This window comes from Panthera leo, chromosome D1, assembly GCF_018350215.1.
Source record: "Panthera leo isolate Ple1 chromosome D1, P.leo_Ple1_pat1.1, whole genome shotgun sequence".
Classification (NCBI taxonomy): domain Eukaryota; kingdom Metazoa; phylum Chordata; class Mammalia; order Carnivora; family Felidae; genus Panthera; species Panthera leo.
The window spans coordinates 62,928,022-62,945,820 of NC_056688.1; the positions used below are offsets into that span (position 1 = coordinate 62,928,022).

The 17,799-nt window shown below is 38.8% G+C and overlaps 1 protein-coding gene and 1 pseudogene across 1 annotated transcript in view; both read right to left on the reverse strand.

The window, feature by feature from the left end:
• The window catches only part of LOC122200037 (olfactory receptor 56A4-like), a 206,725-nt gene that overhangs the window by 15,369 nt on the left and 173,557 nt on the right, over positions 1 to 17,799 (reverse strand). The window contains exon 9 of the mRNA XM_042905447.1: positions 13,305 to 13,433. Within this exon, the coding sequence (XP_042761381.1) occupies positions 13,305 to 13,433 (129 nt within the window). The remainder of the gene's footprint in view (positions 1 to 13,304; positions 13,434 to 17,799) is intronic.
• On the reverse strand, positions 1,951 to 3,666 carry LOC122200047 (annotated as a pseudogene).

Consider the following 17,799-nt stretch of genomic DNA (forward strand, 5'->3'; position numbering starts at 1 on the left):
GGCTTGAGGAAATGAGAGCCAAGTCTAAGGACATTAAGAGTACCTTCTTGTAGACAAGTGGATGTCATTTTCCTTTCCTGCTGTTACTGCATGTAGAAGAGTCTGCCCTGGAGCCCACAGCAGCACTGAGATGCAGTTACTCTGTGGAATCCCCATAATGTGATGCAATCACTCTCTATTCCTGCTGACAGCTAACTCCAAATTCTTTCACAGCTATGAAAGCTTCCCCTGTAATATTATGTTATATTGTCATGTCTCTTCGTGTACCTGAACAGGAGAACTTGATTCTGTGCCCAGTCCCTGGGAGCCAGTGAACACTGGCAAGTCACAAGCCCTCAGACTCAGAACCAACAAGAGTTGTGTAATCATTAACTCTTGTCTCTCAGCCTCAAACCTACCCATCCAGATCTGCTTTGGGATGCAGATCTTGTGGGATCTGGGACTTGGACACTGGGACTCTTCTGTTAGTTAGACACCTGGCTCCCTGTTAGTTTCCACCCAGAGAGAACAACAGGAAAAGACTGGAAGGCTGAAGCAGGGCAAGGGATACTTGCTTCTTCCTGTCTGTTCTTATCTTGTCAGTATCCCCAAGCATTGGCTCTTCACCTGGCAGTGGAACTGATTCTAGTCTCCAGGGTTGGTTGGTTGGTTGGTTGGTTGGTTGGTTGGATATTGAGTTTCAGTTTTATTTGGGTTTGGGTTTGGTTTGGATTTGGTTTTGGAACTCCCACGGTCAAATCAGCCTCACTGAGCTCCCTCAGAGGTAGCAGCAGGATAGGGATTCATCCTCAGAGATCTGAGTCCCAACTCTGAGGGCCCCTCTTCTGAGCTCCTGTGACACTGTACCAGTTCAAGGCAGCACCTTCCTCAGTGTTGTGAGACACAGCCCCATGGGCCCACTTCCAACCTTCTAGGGCCCAATGACCAAACTCTTCCCAAGTGTAAGGTTCTTCCCACAGGTGCTACCTCTCCATACTTCAGTATCCCCTGTTTTAGTTTCTAGGTTTCCAATATCCATTTAGCCATTTGCTTACATTAAATAATCTGAAAATAACCAGTATGACTTTTCTTCTCCTCACCGGACCCACTATTATCCAGAAACCTGACACTTTGCTATGTCTTCTCACTTTCAACTAGAGCTCTTGAGCAAAAGTCAACAAATCAAATAAGACTTGATTTTCAATTCACTGGTTGTGTAGCTTAAACATTTAGGGGAAGTGGCCAACCCAACGTCCTGGTCAGTTTCCCCATTTTCTGGGAAATGGCTTCCTTTCTCCCCATCTCTCTCTCTCCCAGCTTATCCTCATTTCTAAGACTCCCTGAAGATGGTGAGACTGCATAAGATAGAAGAGGAAGTTGGTATTGCTATATGTTATTATGAACGTTCTTCTCCTGTAGGGTTGCAGATGCTTTGTTGGGCAGGATTCTGTCATCTCTGAGAACCCACTAGTTCTCAAGAAAGTAGGTATAGGCGGGAAATAGATATCCAGAAGGACAAACCACAAGCAAAGGAGAGTAAGGTAGAGGTCAGGTATCCAGCATCAACTGCACTTGAAGGGGAATTTCTGTAGAAGGAACCTGGGCTTTGGAGTCTGGATTTTGATCTCTGCCATTTTCCAGATAATGTGGTCTTTAGCAGTTTCCAATCATAAAAGCATCATTTTTTTCCTACTATGTAAAAAGGAAGTAATGACACCTGCAGAAATGTTGTGAAGATTAAATTTACTTACATAAAATTGCCTGGGCTCAACACAATTAAGGAATCTCAGTTTCTTCCTGTTGCCTACCTTCACCAAAATCAGGTGAAGAGAGGAATGGAAGAAATCTGGGTCAGTTATGAAGTGAGCTTCAGAGTATATAGTAAATACTCATCAAGCTTTTTTCCAATACACTGTCTAGGCAAAATCACTGAGGAGAAGGAAGAAAAGAAATTAGATCTATTTCATATATTCACATCCCTGTCTCCATCAATTTCTTAATTCCTTGTTTTATCTCTTTGATCTGAACCTCATAAACAATAGGGTTCAAGGCAGGGGGTATGGGGTGATGAAGGACATTGAGCAGGATGAGGATGTCCATGGGGACCCTCTTTCTGGGCATGTTTGTCAACACCACAACCAGCAGAATGGTGCTGAAGAACAGGATGAGGATGAAATGAGAGTCACATGCGTTCAGGTCTTTGACAGCAGCCCCCTCAGCCTTGAACCTAAGCACAGCTCTTAAGATGAAGGTATAGGAGAAGATGAGGATGAAATCTGAGCCTATTAACGTCCAACCAGACACAAATTGGTAGATGCCGTTAAGGGTGAAACTGTCACAGGAGAGCCTGGACACAGACAAGTTGGCACAGATTCAGTTCTCAATGACATTTTCCCACAGTAATGGAGCTGGGAAGAGAGAATAGGAATAGGTACAGTGAGTAGGGTATTTCGTGTGATTATGAAGAAATTAGCCTTGGCCACAAATTGGTCAGTGATTATGGAAGGATATTGTAGTGGGTGGCAGATAGCCATGGAGCGATCATAGGCCATGACCCTGAATGTGCAGGACTCCATGGGGAGGAAGCTGTTCATGATAAACATCTGGAGGAAGCAGGCCGAAAAGCTGATGGACCTGAGGTCAAACAGAAGATGGCCAGGACCTTGGGGATGACAGTCAGGCAGAGCATGATGTCCAGCAGGGAAAGCAGGCTGAGCAGGCAGTACATGGGCTCGTGCAGAGATGCCTCCAGCCAGATAGTGGTCAACAGGGTGGCGTTGGCCCCCATGGCCAGGGGAAAAAGGAGGCTGAGGGGCAGGGACAGCCAGTGCTGCCAACTCCGGTAGTTAGGGAAGCAGATGAGGAGGAATTCAGAGGCTGGAGCAGTGGAGTAGTTGCTGGGTGATGCCATGGAATGAATCTGGAGCTGAGGTTTTTCTGGACTCTTTGTATGGGCAGATACGAGAAGCAATTTTTTTTAGTCCACTTCAAAAGTGTGCCTCTTACTCTTTAGGCAGCTAGTGATATATAGGAGACTCTTCTTGAATAGGCAAATCCCAATCAATATCATAAAGATAGACTGGTGAGACTCAACAAATAAAAGCTATGGTCTACGAAGGAAAAGGAATCAGTGAATAAACTAAGATTTGAAAGGTGAATAGTGATAAGGAATAACCTCACAACATTAAAAATGTGCAACAAATTATGTCAGTATGATACCAGTGTAAGAAAAATAAAATGTTAATAGTATAAAAAAGGCCAAAAGCACACCTAGTTTTTACAATTATCTAGTGTACGATGAGGGTGGCATCAAACCTATGGTGGAGAAAAATATCCTTCAATAGGCGTTTTTGAGATAATTATTGGCATTGATGTGGGATGGAAAACCTTTAATTACCTGCTCACCTACTACCATATCCAATATGATTTTGGATTGATAATTTTGTTGTATCCCCTCCACAAACTCATGGTATACTAGAAGAAAATAGAATGTCAAATTGATTAAGCCAGGCCTTTGCTAAAACCCCAATCTATTTGAATACAACCACTCACCTTTCAGCATCTGTACCTGATCATCCCAAGTGGTCTTAGAATAAGCCTAAAATAACAGAAATGGCTTTTACTATATAGTTACCAACTTTAAATGAGACCTCAATGCTTCCTGTCCATCCTAAAAACTTTCCTGATCAACTTTCCCTTCTTCCAAAACCTTTTTCAAAACTTCTTCATTCTGTTCAAACCTCAAACTCTACTTCTTCTCTTAAAAGATGACATCAACCACTACCTTGCAGAGAAAAAAGGTGTGCAATGAGATTTTTCTTCAACTTCCCAAGATAAAACTTACCAACCTATTTGCACATTCTCCCATCCTTTCCTTATTTCCCCCCATTGATATAGAATCTGCCCATACTCAATGCATCAAACCTTCCACTTCCTACACTGAATCGTAGCCCTTCTAGCCTTGCAATTACACTATCAATTGTTCCCTAATTTGGGGTCATATTTCCTTCTTCAGTGGATCTGCCTTGTCTTTCAAACATTCTCCAGTATCTTTCATTTTTAAAAATAAAAATAAAAAGGCTCTTTATTTCCTTCCAGCTATTTTTCCATCTCCCTCCCTTCACACCCAAATTTCTTCCAAGCACTGCCACACTCACTGTCTCCAGTTCTCACCTCACATCCATTCTACAGTTCACATCAGCATGGCCTCCTTCTCCATTAGTTCCACAAAATGCCTCTCAAAAAGATCACCTGTTGGGGTGACTGGGTGGCTCAGCTGATTAAGTACCCAACTCTTGCTTTCAGTTCAGGTCATAATCTCACAGCCCTTGAGAGGGAACCTCCTGTTGGGTTCTATGCTGACAGTGGAGAGACTGCTTAGTATTCTCCCACCCCCTCTCTCCCTGCCCCTCCTCCATGCTCTCTCTTTCTCTCTCTCAATAGATAAATAAACTTTTTAAAAAATCATCTGTCGATTCTAAATCTTGCTAAAGCAATGGACCAGATCCTCTTCCTGACATACTCCATTTGGTTTTGTTTGCATCACAATCTCCTGGTTTATCTCACACTCTTGGTGTCTTCATTTTCTCTTACATGTGTTTTTTTATCCACCACTTTGACATCGGTTTTAAGGTTCAGTCCTGAGTTCTCTTTGATTTTCTTCTCTCCTCCGTGCTAATCTCTTCTACCCTGTCTTCCATTTCTTTTTTCCATATGCTCAATTACCATCTCCATGTTGATGATTACTAAATTATATATCTTGCCTACACCTCCTAAATGCCTACTCGATATATCAACTTGCATCTTTCACAGATATCCAAAATTCACCAACTCTAAAATTAATTTACCATTTTTCTTCCAAGCCTGGTTGTCTAGCATCTCTTCTCTCAGTGAATAGCATATGTGTATGGGCTATTCCACAACTCATAGGCTAGAAACCATCTTGAACATATCCTTCACCTATACTTCCCATTACAAACCCACCACCAAAACCTGTCAAATATGCCTTTTAATTAGCTCTTGGATCTACATCTCCATCACCACTGTCACCAGCCAAAAAAACAGTATCATTGTCTCTTGAGTGAAATTTACTGGAATTGCCTCTTAATGCATTCTAGGTTTCATTATAAAACCCTTCTCTACATTGAAATCAGAGAAATATCTTCAAATATAAATATTATCTTGCCACTCATCAGCTTAAAATATGCTATTGGCTTCTCATTGTTAATAGGCAAAAAAAACAAAATCCTTAACTTTATTAGATACAAGTTCATGAGAGAAGAAACCATGTCTGTTGATGTTTTTCATCACTATATGTACAGTGTATAGGTAGATTCCTTTATAGGTGCTCATAGTTACTTGAATAAATTATTTAATAAATAAGAAAATGAATGAATGAATGAATGAATATATCATTTGCCTCCTTTCCCATTTTCCAGTCTAATCTGATCTCTCTCTCTCTCTTCTGAGGCTTCCAGAGCCCCAGCCACACTGTCCTTTTTTTCAGATCTTCAAATATAACATGCACTTTCTTCTCCCACTTCTCTTGGAAGACTGTGCATCCCATGTTTCCACACATACATCCCTTTACTTTTTTCCATCCTTAATATCTCAGTTTGAATATTCCATTCTCTGGGAGGTTTTCTCTAATCCTCTCCAGACAAAACCAAGGTCTCCTATTTTATGTTCTCACAGCACTTTGTACCCCCTCAACACAGTTGATGTGTATGTAATAATTTGGTTAAATACTCCTTCCCCCAAGTCCAGTTAGACATTTCATGCCATGACAGTAGAGACCATGTTCACCAGTTGGCGCAGTACTTGGCATGAAGTGGTGCCAAATAATATTTGTAGAATAAATTAATTGTTAGTTTTATGAGCAGAGTGATAGAGGGACACAAAATAAAATTTCCTAAATCAGCCTGAGACGAAAAGTTTGGAAGCCTTCACAAAGTTACTAACATCTTAGCTGAGCTTTGATGGATGTGGAAAACTTAGATGTGCACCAAAACTGTGGGCAGTGTATTTAAGGCATATGAAATGGGTTGTGTAAAAGCATGGAAATAAGTTGAGGAATTTCAGGGGGAGATCCTATGAAATATTTAATTTGACTGGAGCCAAGAGGGTGGGAAGTTGAAAGAAAGAGCAGAAAATGATGTTGGGGCGGTGGGGGAGAAAAGCAGATCATGATAGACCTTTTCTATGCTAAGGAATTTAGAATTAATCTTACATATAAAGAGACTATATATATATATGTGTATATATATATATATATATATATATATATATATATATACACACACACACACACACACACACACACACACACACACATAAAGAGAATATAAAGAAATATTTTCATTAGTGGAGAGAAGTGACTGGGTATGGACTATAGGAAGTTCACTTTGGATACAATGCTATGGATTATTTGAGTAAGTAGAGACAGTAGCAGCAAAAAGAATGGAAGCCACAATATCTCTGATGAGAAGTGTTGTCTGAAGAAAGTTTGAGCACTGAGGATGGGAAGAAGTGGCATATTCCCATGGTAATATAGACAGTTATGAAAGAGACAGTAGGTGAAAAGCCTAGAATTTTCTGACTTGAATAAATAGAATCACCAAGATGTGAAACACAGGAGAATTAGCAGGTTTTGTGTGTATGAGTATATATCAATACTGAGGTGTTTACAATTCTATATAGAGAATTATCTTAGACTGTTGGAAATGAGCAGTTTGAACAAATGAGAAGGATCTTATCCTAAGATATAAATTCAAAAAAAATTATATAGCTGAAGTAGTCAGAATAGCATAAGGCTGAGATTGAAACCTTGGAAAATGGCAATTGCAAGGGTGAAAAAATAAAAAAGAGCCATAGAAGGAGGGTCTGGAAAAGTATGAAGAAAATCAGAACAATATGATGATCTAAGAAAAATTGGGGAGAAAATTTTAAGTAATGTATGGCCAATATACGGCAGAAGTTCAATAACATGAAAATATGAATAACCATTAAATTTTATGGTGACCTGGACAAGAGTAGTTCATTGGACTGGTGGAACAGAACTCAGAAGGAAGGGCAATGAAATTAATAAGTGAGGAAGTGTAAATAGGGAGGGTTGACTATACAGCTAAGAGACTCATTTCAAGTTTGTAAGTGAAGAAAAAAACAAGACAGGAATGAAACATACTGTAGCATGCTTAATTGTTTAGAGAAAGGTTAAAATTCAGAAAGAAAGTAAGATAACAAGTAGTTTATTGAGAAGACAATTTTATTACCATTATTATCATTTTTCTCTATAACACTTAACATATAGGTTTTGTACCTATTTGTCTCCCTCCACCCCCTGTGAAGTAACTAAGGATAGACAAGGTACACTTTTGTATTTATACACACCAAATTCCTCTAACACCCCACAGACTCTTAATAAAAATCTACTGAAACGATTTTTGAATTATTGGGCTTTGGTGTTCTACATTAATGGAAAATTTCAAGGAGGGAAAATAAAAGGGGAGATTTAGGAGAGTTTCAGTGTGCTAAAGAGGACACTGAGGAATGGAAGGGAGAAGTCCTGATCAATACCACTAATGGTGGTCACTGAGGGGGCAGGGCAAGGCACAAAATGCATGTGGGAATTCAGGGACTTCTGCATGCCACTCTTTACAGGTGTGCCTCAAGAGCCTGCTCCTTGGTTAATGGTAAAACCCTGGGCTAGGTATCTGACATAAGAAACCTTTTGCCTTTGCCTTAATACAAACACAAAACAACTCTATTGCTCCTAACATGCTGGTAAGAATTTTCTTGAATTTCCTCGGTCTGATCATTACTAAAGGCCTTTGAGAAGAAGCATAAACAGGTGTGAAGATTATGTCAAACAATGCTAGAAGAGGACAAAGTGCTAAGAAAGGCACTCAATAGGGATGAGAAAATAGGATATAGAGAGGATAAGAGTCAAGGAGGAGAGGAAAGACTGGTAGAGGGTGACAGATTTTGTATGGATAGGTTGGTAATGATCAGACTATCGAGATCCAATTCAGTCTGTCCTAACCCCTCTTGGCCCTGGAACTTACAGAAGTTATAAAGGATGAGTCCTTTGTGATATATCAGCTGTATTGGTAAACGTGCTGGAATTTTGCTGAATACATCTGAAGAGTTTTATGAGTTCCTCTTCCACTCCTACCCTCTCTTTTTTGGACCCAGCTGGGAAAAGATGGCTTGGGAAGCAGAGACTTAGGGGATGAAGAGCTGAGTCCTTTGGGACCTGTCTTATGGTACTCCTGCAGGTACAGAGTTGGGGTGTGAAGAATGGAGTGGTTTGAAATTAAGGTAAGAACTTGTCCAGAGGCCAATGATCTGGTGCACAAACCTGACATGCAAACATGGTCAAAAACTATAAGAAAAGAGGCTATAGAACAACCCCTTTTATTATAATTCTAAAGTTTTGAATGACATTTCTGAGTGACCTAAACTGTTTAAGTTCTTTTTTGTTATTTTTTTAATGTTTATTTATATTTGAGAGAGAGAGAGAGAGAGAGAGAGAGAGGAAGGGAGGGGCAGAGAGAGACAGAGACAGAATCCGAAGCAGACTCTAGGCTCTGAGCTGCCAGCACAGAGCCCAATGAGGGGCTCAAGCTCATGAGCTGTGAGATCATGACCTGAGCCAAAGTCGGGCACTCAACCAACTGAGCCACCCAGGCAATCCATAAACTATTTAAGTTCTTTTATATTTTTTCTCATTTAATCATCTCCCTTAGATATGAATGAGCAACTCTGAAGTAGGAACTATTATCCCCACTGGGTACGGGATAAATGGAAAGATGAAGCCTTGCCCAAACTCACTGCAGTTAGCCTACATTTAGAGCCACATCAATCTGATTCCAATATCTGTGTTCTAAATGACTCTTATCTACTGTCTCCACTATACTGATGAATATGACCATAGGTATTAATATCCTAAACAAAATCCTAGCAAGTTGAGTTTAGTAAACTTAACATTTTTTTAACTGACAACTATATTTATCTTTTGAAGAATGCAAGGAGAGTTCAGTATAAGGAAATCTGTCAACCTAACACATCAAGATTCTGGATAAGATCATGGGGATAAAACCATTCAAGATTTGAACCCTAGCTCTGACATTTGCTATTTGTGTGACCCATTCATTAAACAACTACTAACTACCACCTATGCTCCACAAACTGTATTAGGCACTGTATACGATGGTGAATAAGGCAAACATGGTTCCAGTCCTCACCAAGAGTTCATTCTAATTATGTGCTTGTTAAAAGAAAACAGGCAACTTTAAATGTACTTATTTGAATAATTTCTAAGATATATTGTTAAGTAAGGAAGAGGCAAAAACTTCAGAGAATGAACTTGTGTACAAAATAATTCTAATGCTATACAAAGAATACATATAAATAAATGTATAATATATACATACTTTATTATATATATTCTTATATATAATATATATTCTTATATATAATATATATCCTTATATATAATATATATATTCTTACATTATATATATATATGTATATGTATATATATATATATACATATATATATATGTGTGTGTGTGTGTATAATATTCAAATTACCTCTGGAAGGATAAACAAGAATCTTGTAAGAACAGTTGCTTCTGGGAAAGAAAATTGTGTGCTTGGCAGACAAGAATAGAATGGTGTCTCAGAGATTGCTGGTTGTTTACCCAATGCCCCTATTCTTCCTTAGTATCAAAAAACATAATTTTATTTGGGTACCCATCTATACTGCTAAAATACTCTACCTCTCAGATTCTCAGATTCTGAATGTTAGTAGATGTCCTTTGGTGGGGTTTCCAAGAAGACTCTTTAATGTGAACTCCGTTGAGAAACAAAGGTCATTAGCCCTCACTCCTTTCCCATGGAACAGGCACAGGATTGACACCTGAATTTCCAGCTTAAACCATCAGCAACTATTTTTTTTAATGTTTACTTACTTTTGAGAGACAGACAGACAGAGTGACTGTGTGTGTGAGCTGGGGAAGGGGCAGAGAGAGGGAGACACAGAATCCAAAGCAGGCTTCAGGCTCTGCACTGTCAGCACAGAGCCCAATGCAGGGCTCGAACTCACAAACCGCAAAATCATGACCTGAGCTGAAGTCGGATGCTTAACAGACTGAGCCACCCAGGTACCCCAAACCATCAGCAATTTTGAGGATGAAAGTCAGATTCTAAGTATGATAAAGAAGTAAGAGAGAAACTGGTGAAGCTGTGGTTTCAGCCTTGGATGTCTATCTCTGAAACTCTTCTACATGAAAGGAAAAAAAATCGTAATTTGGTGGTCACTATTATTTGGAGCTTCTACTATATGCAGTCAGAAATATACTAACTGAAATGGAGAATGAATTTCTTTTACTGAATATTCTTTTTAAGGTTTAAAATTTTGAATCACATACAAACACTATTTTTAATTAAATATTTTTAAAAGTCTTTCCTTTTGACCATACAGATAAAAGTATAAAACAAAGAAATGCCAAAAGTTTTGGTAATTATACAAAATAAAGTATACAAAATCCTATCATGTACCATCATAGAGCATTACCATGGTAGCATTAGTTTAGGTAATGCAAATGAAAAAAGTCTTAGCAAAAAGAGGTATGAATAAGAAGGAAAACAGGGTAGAAGCAGAAAAGTCAGGCAGAAGACCATTACCTGGTCCAGGTAAGACATGGTAGTGGCATGGACCATATTGGTAGCAGAGGAAATGACTTTGAATAAACAAATTTTGGAAGAATAGTCAAGTCAATATACTTATGATGAATTAGAACTGAAGTATTTAATGTAGAAATCAAATATAAATCTTAGAATTCTGTCCTGGACAACTTGGTGAATATGGGCTCATTTACTGTAATGATATCACACATTTAAGATTTCTGGGTATTGAAATTACATCTGACGTTTCTAATAATAAATTTAATGTGAAATCTGTAAGTTCATTTCAGGGATTTTTTTCCTAGCAAATTTCAGTCTTTCACAGAGGAAACAGATATTTAAACAGAATTTAGTTTTTTTTTAAACAACTTCAATGGAAGGAGCAAACAAAGGAGGTTATATTATTTCCAAGAGTGTAGTTAAATGATGGGCTATAGAATCTAAGCTAGACAAAAAATAAAGTCAGGACAAGAAAGGGATGAAAGATAGCATGAAAGGGATTCAACCAATGGCTTGTGACTCTTGATGTCCAACAATTGTGACTGTCCTGAGGAGAGTCGAAAATTTGAGCCCAAAGGTAGAAGGTGATAGTCAGAAGGTAGATGTTTCAAATCTGTATTTTAGAGGTGGATCAACCACAAAAATGAGATGTCAAAATTGAAGGTTTAAACAAAAAAGGGTTAAGTCTTGAGTACAGGCTGAGGTAAGTCCTCAAATATTTCATTTTCCCAGCAATGAAAATCCATTGAAAAATAAATATATATAAAGTAATTGATAATTACAGAAGGAGATACATATGGTATAGTTACTTAAATAAAGGATACCTCTGAGAGGAATTTAGGAAAGGCTTAGACTTCAAGCAAAGAATATGTTCAAGAGAGAAATAATTTGAGATGTGAATATTTAGCCCATATGATCTCCCACTGATTTTAGACAAACAATTTAGTTAGGTAATAAATATTTAATTTCCCTATTGCCTCATCTGATCTACCTATAAACATAATTCACCTGGAAGCTACCTTACATTAGAAAATGGGCAGAAACTTATTCTCCTAGTGCCCTTTATAAATTTGTTTGGGATTGGTGTAATTGTAGCAGTCTGGAGCTTCCTGTGGGTTTATATTGCACAGGAGGATTGGGTCCATCTGAAATAGATACAATGAGAACAAAGAGCTAACCACTCAGCTGGCAAGCAGGGTGTGAGCTGTTTCTGATGGGAACCCAATAACATCGATCTATTCACTTGTGCTGGGAAGTATGCACCTGGAACACAATAGGGCCATGCAAAGATAGCACCGGAACAAACTGATGGCCAAAACTGAAATTCAAAAGGGATGCTACAATCAAGCCAATGAAAAGTGAAAGAACTGCTTTGTAGTTCCCAGTCCTCCCACCCTTATGTTTTACTGGTTCTCCACAAGTTCCTAACTGGTGACCTTTAAATGTGTCCCTGAATTCACTGACTTCTTACATTTCTTTTCTACTGACATAAACTGACAGTTTTTCTCCTCAATCTGATACTCATCCTTTGAATTCTCACTCTGAACAATATAGCCCACCAATGGCAGTTTTTAATTTTTCCTCTGATTATGAAATAATATACTGACATTATAACATTCAAATCGTGTAATACTGTCTACCATTTAATGTCCAGCAAAATGTCACCCATTAGAAATAACTGGTATTTACAATCTACTGTGTATATTTCACCTGTGTTTCTATGTGTATATTAAGATCATATACATGTAAATGATATTATCCCATATCAATTTAACTCGCATACATGAGCCTGTTATAAACTCTGTGTTATATCCATGCTTTCGTCCTAGGCACAATCATTTGATATACAATGAGTTTGTAGTATGGTTTATTATCTAGTAAGGTGTGACAAATCTTTTTAAAAATTCTCTTCCATTTGGTGAAATTTTAACTTGCATATATATTTTACATTTCAGAATAACTGTACCAAACATCCTCTGAAAATCTTTGCTGGAATGTTTCTTGAAATTGCATTGACCCTATAAGTTAATTTGAAAACAAGCATCTTTTGTTTTTAACTTTATTTATTTACTTTGAGAGAAAGAGAGAGCATGAGCAAGCAGGGGAGGGGCAGAGAAAGGGAGAGAGAGAGAATCCAAAGTAGGCTCTGCACTGTCAGTGCGGAACCTGATACGGGGCTCGAACCCACGAATCATGAGATCATGACCTGAGCCGAAGCCAAGAGTCGGACAATTAACTGACTGAGCCATGCTGACACTCCTGAAAACAGACATCTTTAAAATGTTCATGTGTCTTTCATTTACATGGTTTATCTCAACATTTAATCAGGTCTTCACTGTAATACTTTAAGCATAATTTTAAAATAGCATTCTTGTGTATTTAAAGATGCCAATTTCTATAAGTTAATAAGTTTTCTATTACATAAATGGCGGATGATGTCTATTATTTCTAGATTATTTTTGTTGGTATAAAGACAACTATTGATTTTTTTACAGTTTATTATATCTAAACATCTTATTGAACATATAACTACTTCTAAAACTCTATTAAGTTTACTGATTATATCACATAAAAATAATTACAGTTGAACCATTTTTACTCTGATCCTTAAAATGCTTCTTTCTTCCTTGACTTACTGTGTTGGTCAGGATGTTCTCTTTCACACTGAACAGTAACAGTGATGAGGGCAGGGCATTCAGCTGTGTTCTTCTAGGGGCACTGCCTTTGCCAATGGGAGTTGTCTTCTCCAAGGTTTTGCTCTCCCCCTGGGGAAACCCCCATCCAAAGATGAGTTGATGAGAGAATAAAAGGGTCTGGCACACAAGTCTCAAAATAGAAACTCTGAAAATCTATCCAGAGATCCCTATGTAATTATATGAGTCTTGTTTTTGTTTTTTGTTTCCTTACATATTTTTTAATAGTTTCCACACATGCATGTTAGAGAGCCCTCTGTAGATCTTGGGAATTTTCTTTCTATGCAGTTCTCTCTGCACTAATACTCTACCCTGTGAACTCTAGATACTTTGGCCTTCCCTGATTCCCATGTCCTTTTCCTGAATACAGAAAGACTACCAGACTACACCTAAGTTCACCCTTTCTTCAAAATGGCTTGGAATCTCTCTCCAATAAGCTGTAACAATCTTTGTCCAATAAACAGGACATTTGTTTCCTATCTCTCAGGGATCATTGTCTTCCATTTCTTCAGGTCCAGTGTCTTCAGAACCATTATTTCATATACTTTGTCCAATGTTTTGTTGTTGCTTTGGTGAGAGGATAAATCTACTCCTTGTTGTTCATTTCAACAAGCTAAAGTTCCTCTCAAGTATGTAAATTCATGTTGGCCAATCAGATGAAAGCACCATCTAACTTCTGACCCTTCCCTGGGCTCAGGGTTGGATGTGTGACTACATAAGCCCCATACCCTCACCACAAATCAGAAGAGATCTGTTTTATAACTGATGCCTTAGTATCTTAGGAGACTATGCACTACAATATGCAGACTATGCAGCCCTGGCTGCAGTCCCAGGGCACCGGCAACAGCAGGATGCAGCAGGCATTCCTGGGTGCAGCCGACATTCGGCCATTGCTCATTCAGCCATTGCTCAGGGAGACCCTCCCGCAGAGGGGTGGAGCGGGTCAAAGCTGCAGTCCTTCGGAAGTAAGGGGCCAGGGAAAACTGCCGCATCTGAGACAAAACTTGGGAGAGAGGTACTGCCTGGGGACTGGTCACGGAGAGTGGAAAATGCACCTCTGGGGGAACCTGAGGTCATAGTGATTTGGGGACTACAAAATTCACCTAAGGAATTTGGAGAAAATAGATTTTAGGACTAGATGAAGGACAGTAGTATACACATGATATGTGGGAAATCACATATGTGACTAGTTCAGGACCTTGAAGATTAAGAATGGCACTTAGATTTATTTTTAAGGGAAGAATCTATCAAAATGTTCTTCTTCGTGTGTGGAGACAATAGGATGTATACTCAGAATTAACATGAGCATCTCAGGAAATACCGTGTACCTAGGAATCTTATTTTCCACAGGGTTAAGCAAGGACAGCTCTATGACCAGGCCACCAGGTTAATTATGTTTGGCTCTAAGGAACCCAACTGCTATCTTTACTCATAAGAAGAGAACTTTATGCCAATATTCCTTGAATAAACAAAAACTGGAGATAACAAAATCCACACAATTATCAGTATGCATATATAGTCATCTTTCCCTCCTTCTCACACATCTCAACACATCCAACTAATAATCAAGTTCTGCTCATTCTTTAAAAAATTTCCTTAATGGGGCGCCTGGGTGGCGCAGTCGGTTAAGCGTCCGACTTCAGCCAGGTCACGATCTCACGGTCCGTGAGTTCGAGCCCCGCGTCAGGCTCTGGGCTGATGGCTCGGAGCCTGGAGCCTGTTTCCGATTCTGTGTCTCCCTCTCTCTCTGTCCCTCCCCGTTCATGCTCTGTCTCTCTCTGTCCCAAAAATAAATAAACGTTGAAAAAAAAAAAAAAATTTAAAAAAAAAAAAAAAATTTCCTTAAAATATTTTAAACCACATTTTCATACTCTTTATACTTAAAGGAATCAAGCAGTTCTCCAACTCTCCACCTGCTATATAGTATATTCCTTTATATCCAATATTTGCCATTTACCAGTCAAGAGATATTGCAAAGACAAGATAATATTTGTTGAAAACAAGAAATCAGTACTCTCAACATTTCGAATGCCTTTAAGAATTTGGGAATCGGGGAGGAGCCAAGATGGTGGAACAACGTGGAAGCTCTTTGTGTGTCTCATGTCCATGAAATACAGCCAGACCAACACTAAACCATCCTACACACCTAGAAAACCAATTGGAAGATTAACACAACAATCTGCACAACCTGAACCATAGAATTCAGCAGATATGCAACACGAAGAGCTGAACTTGGGAAGCAAGAAGGCCTGAAAGGTAGGGAACTGTTATTGCAGGTGGAGAGAGGACAGAGACTGGGGAGGGGGGAAGCATATGGGAAAAGCACCCCTCCCCAAAAGCAGCTGGAGAGAAAGTGGAAATTGGAAACAGCCGCAGGGACTAAACTAAAAAGGGAGAAAGGAGAAAAGAGAGGGTTTAAATTCCATTAAGACTGAAACAAGGGGAGAGCGAAGGCTGCAACTCCACAGCTCAATACCTGGTGGTGCTCTGGGGGGAAAGGTGAATCCCCAGGAACAGAGTGGGGTCCAGGAGGTTCTCAGGCCACACGGGGAAAAGTGGTTCCACTGCTGGAAGGACATTTAGTAGAGACTGTTGAAGCCACCTGGTCCCAGCAGACCCCGGAAGGCAGCCACATTCGCTGGTGCTGAAGCAAGGTTGTTGAGGGTGAAGCCTGGTGTCAAATGTGTGTGGCGATTTTCCATGGTGCCTGTAATGCTGCTGCTACACTGTCTCGCGATTTTTTTGGGGGGTGGGCTGGCACCTGGCTGCAGTCTCAGGGCACCGGCAACAGCAGGATGCAGCAGGCATGCCTGGGTGCAGCCGACATTCGGCCATTGCTCATTCAGCCATTGCTCATTCAGCCATTGCTCAGAGAGACCCTCCCGCAGAGGGGTGGAGCGGGTCAAAGCTGCAGTCCTTCGGAAGTAAGGGCCAGGGAAAACTGCCGCATCTGAGACAAAACTTGGGAGAGAGGTACTGCCTGGGGACTGGTCACGGAGAGTGGAAAAAGCGGGGAGCGGACGAGAGCTGAAGACGGAGGACCAGTGCGCGACTGCTGATCCAGGAGAACAGACTGGGTGGCTGAGTGGCGCCATTTTTCAACGCTCCCACACATGCGCACCAACATGCACCGCAACACTCCACCCCAGTAGGCTAGCAGCGCCATCTAGTGGAGAGCGGAGCTGTTACACCGGGCCCTGCCCAACTGGGCCAACTTCACTCTTAAAGAACACAAACCTCACCGCCAGCTTCATCTATGGACTATAAAGAGCTACATGGACTGACCTCTAGGGGAAAACGAAGCAATTTCAGTACTACTTCAATCTGTTAACAGATTCATCTATTCAAATTTTTTTCTCTTTCTCCTTTTTCTCTTTTACAATTCTTTTCTTTTTCTTGAATACAGAAAGAGAAAAAACTCATTTTTATTTTCAGTTTTTATTAAAAATATGTCTTTAATTCTTATTACTATATTTTTTACTTTTGTGTAAATTTTTTCAAATTCTACTTTACTTCCATCAATTTATTTTAGTCTACTTCAATGTACTCATCTTTTCAAATTTTCAAACAATTTCCTTTTACATTCTTTTTCCTTTTATCTCTTTTTCATTTCTTTTCTCTTTCTTGAATGCAGAAATAGAAAAACTTCATTTTTACTTTCAATTTCTTTTTTAAATATTTTTATTTAATTTTTATTATTACATTTTTTGATTTTATGTATATTTTTTCAAATCTATCTTACTCCCATCATTTTATTTCAGTCTACTACAGTGTATTCACTTTTTCAAATTTTCAATTTCTTTTTTTCTTTTCCATTTTTCTTTTTTTATCTTTTTTCTCTTTTTCGTTTCTTTTCTTTTTTCTTAAACACAGAAAATGAAAAAATTCATATTTCTTTTTAATTTTTATTAAAAATATTTTTCTATAATTTTTCTACTATATTCTCTACTTTTATGTATTTTAGTCTACTTTAGTGTATTTATTTTTTCAAATTCTCAAACGATTTCCTTTTTTTTTTCTTTTCTCCCCCCCCCTTTTATCCTTTTTGTTTGTTTGTTTCTCTAATCTGTCAAACAACTTTCTACACTCATACCAAAACACACCTGGATCTAGCGTCATCTATTCGATTTGGTGTGGGAATGTTTTTAATTTTTAATTTTAATATTTTTTAATTTTAATTTTCTTAATTTCAATTTTTCTACCTCATTAATTCTTTTTCTCCCTTCAAAATGACAAAACAAAGGAATTCACCCCAAAAGAAAGAGCATGAAGAAATCTCTTCTTATGAAAGAGATTGAAGAAGACACAAAAAATGGAAAAGATTCCATGCTCCTAGATAGGAAGAACAAATATTGTGAAAATGTCGATACTACCCAAAGCAATCTACATATTCAAAGCAATCCATATCAAAGTAACACCAGCCTTCTTCACAGAGCTA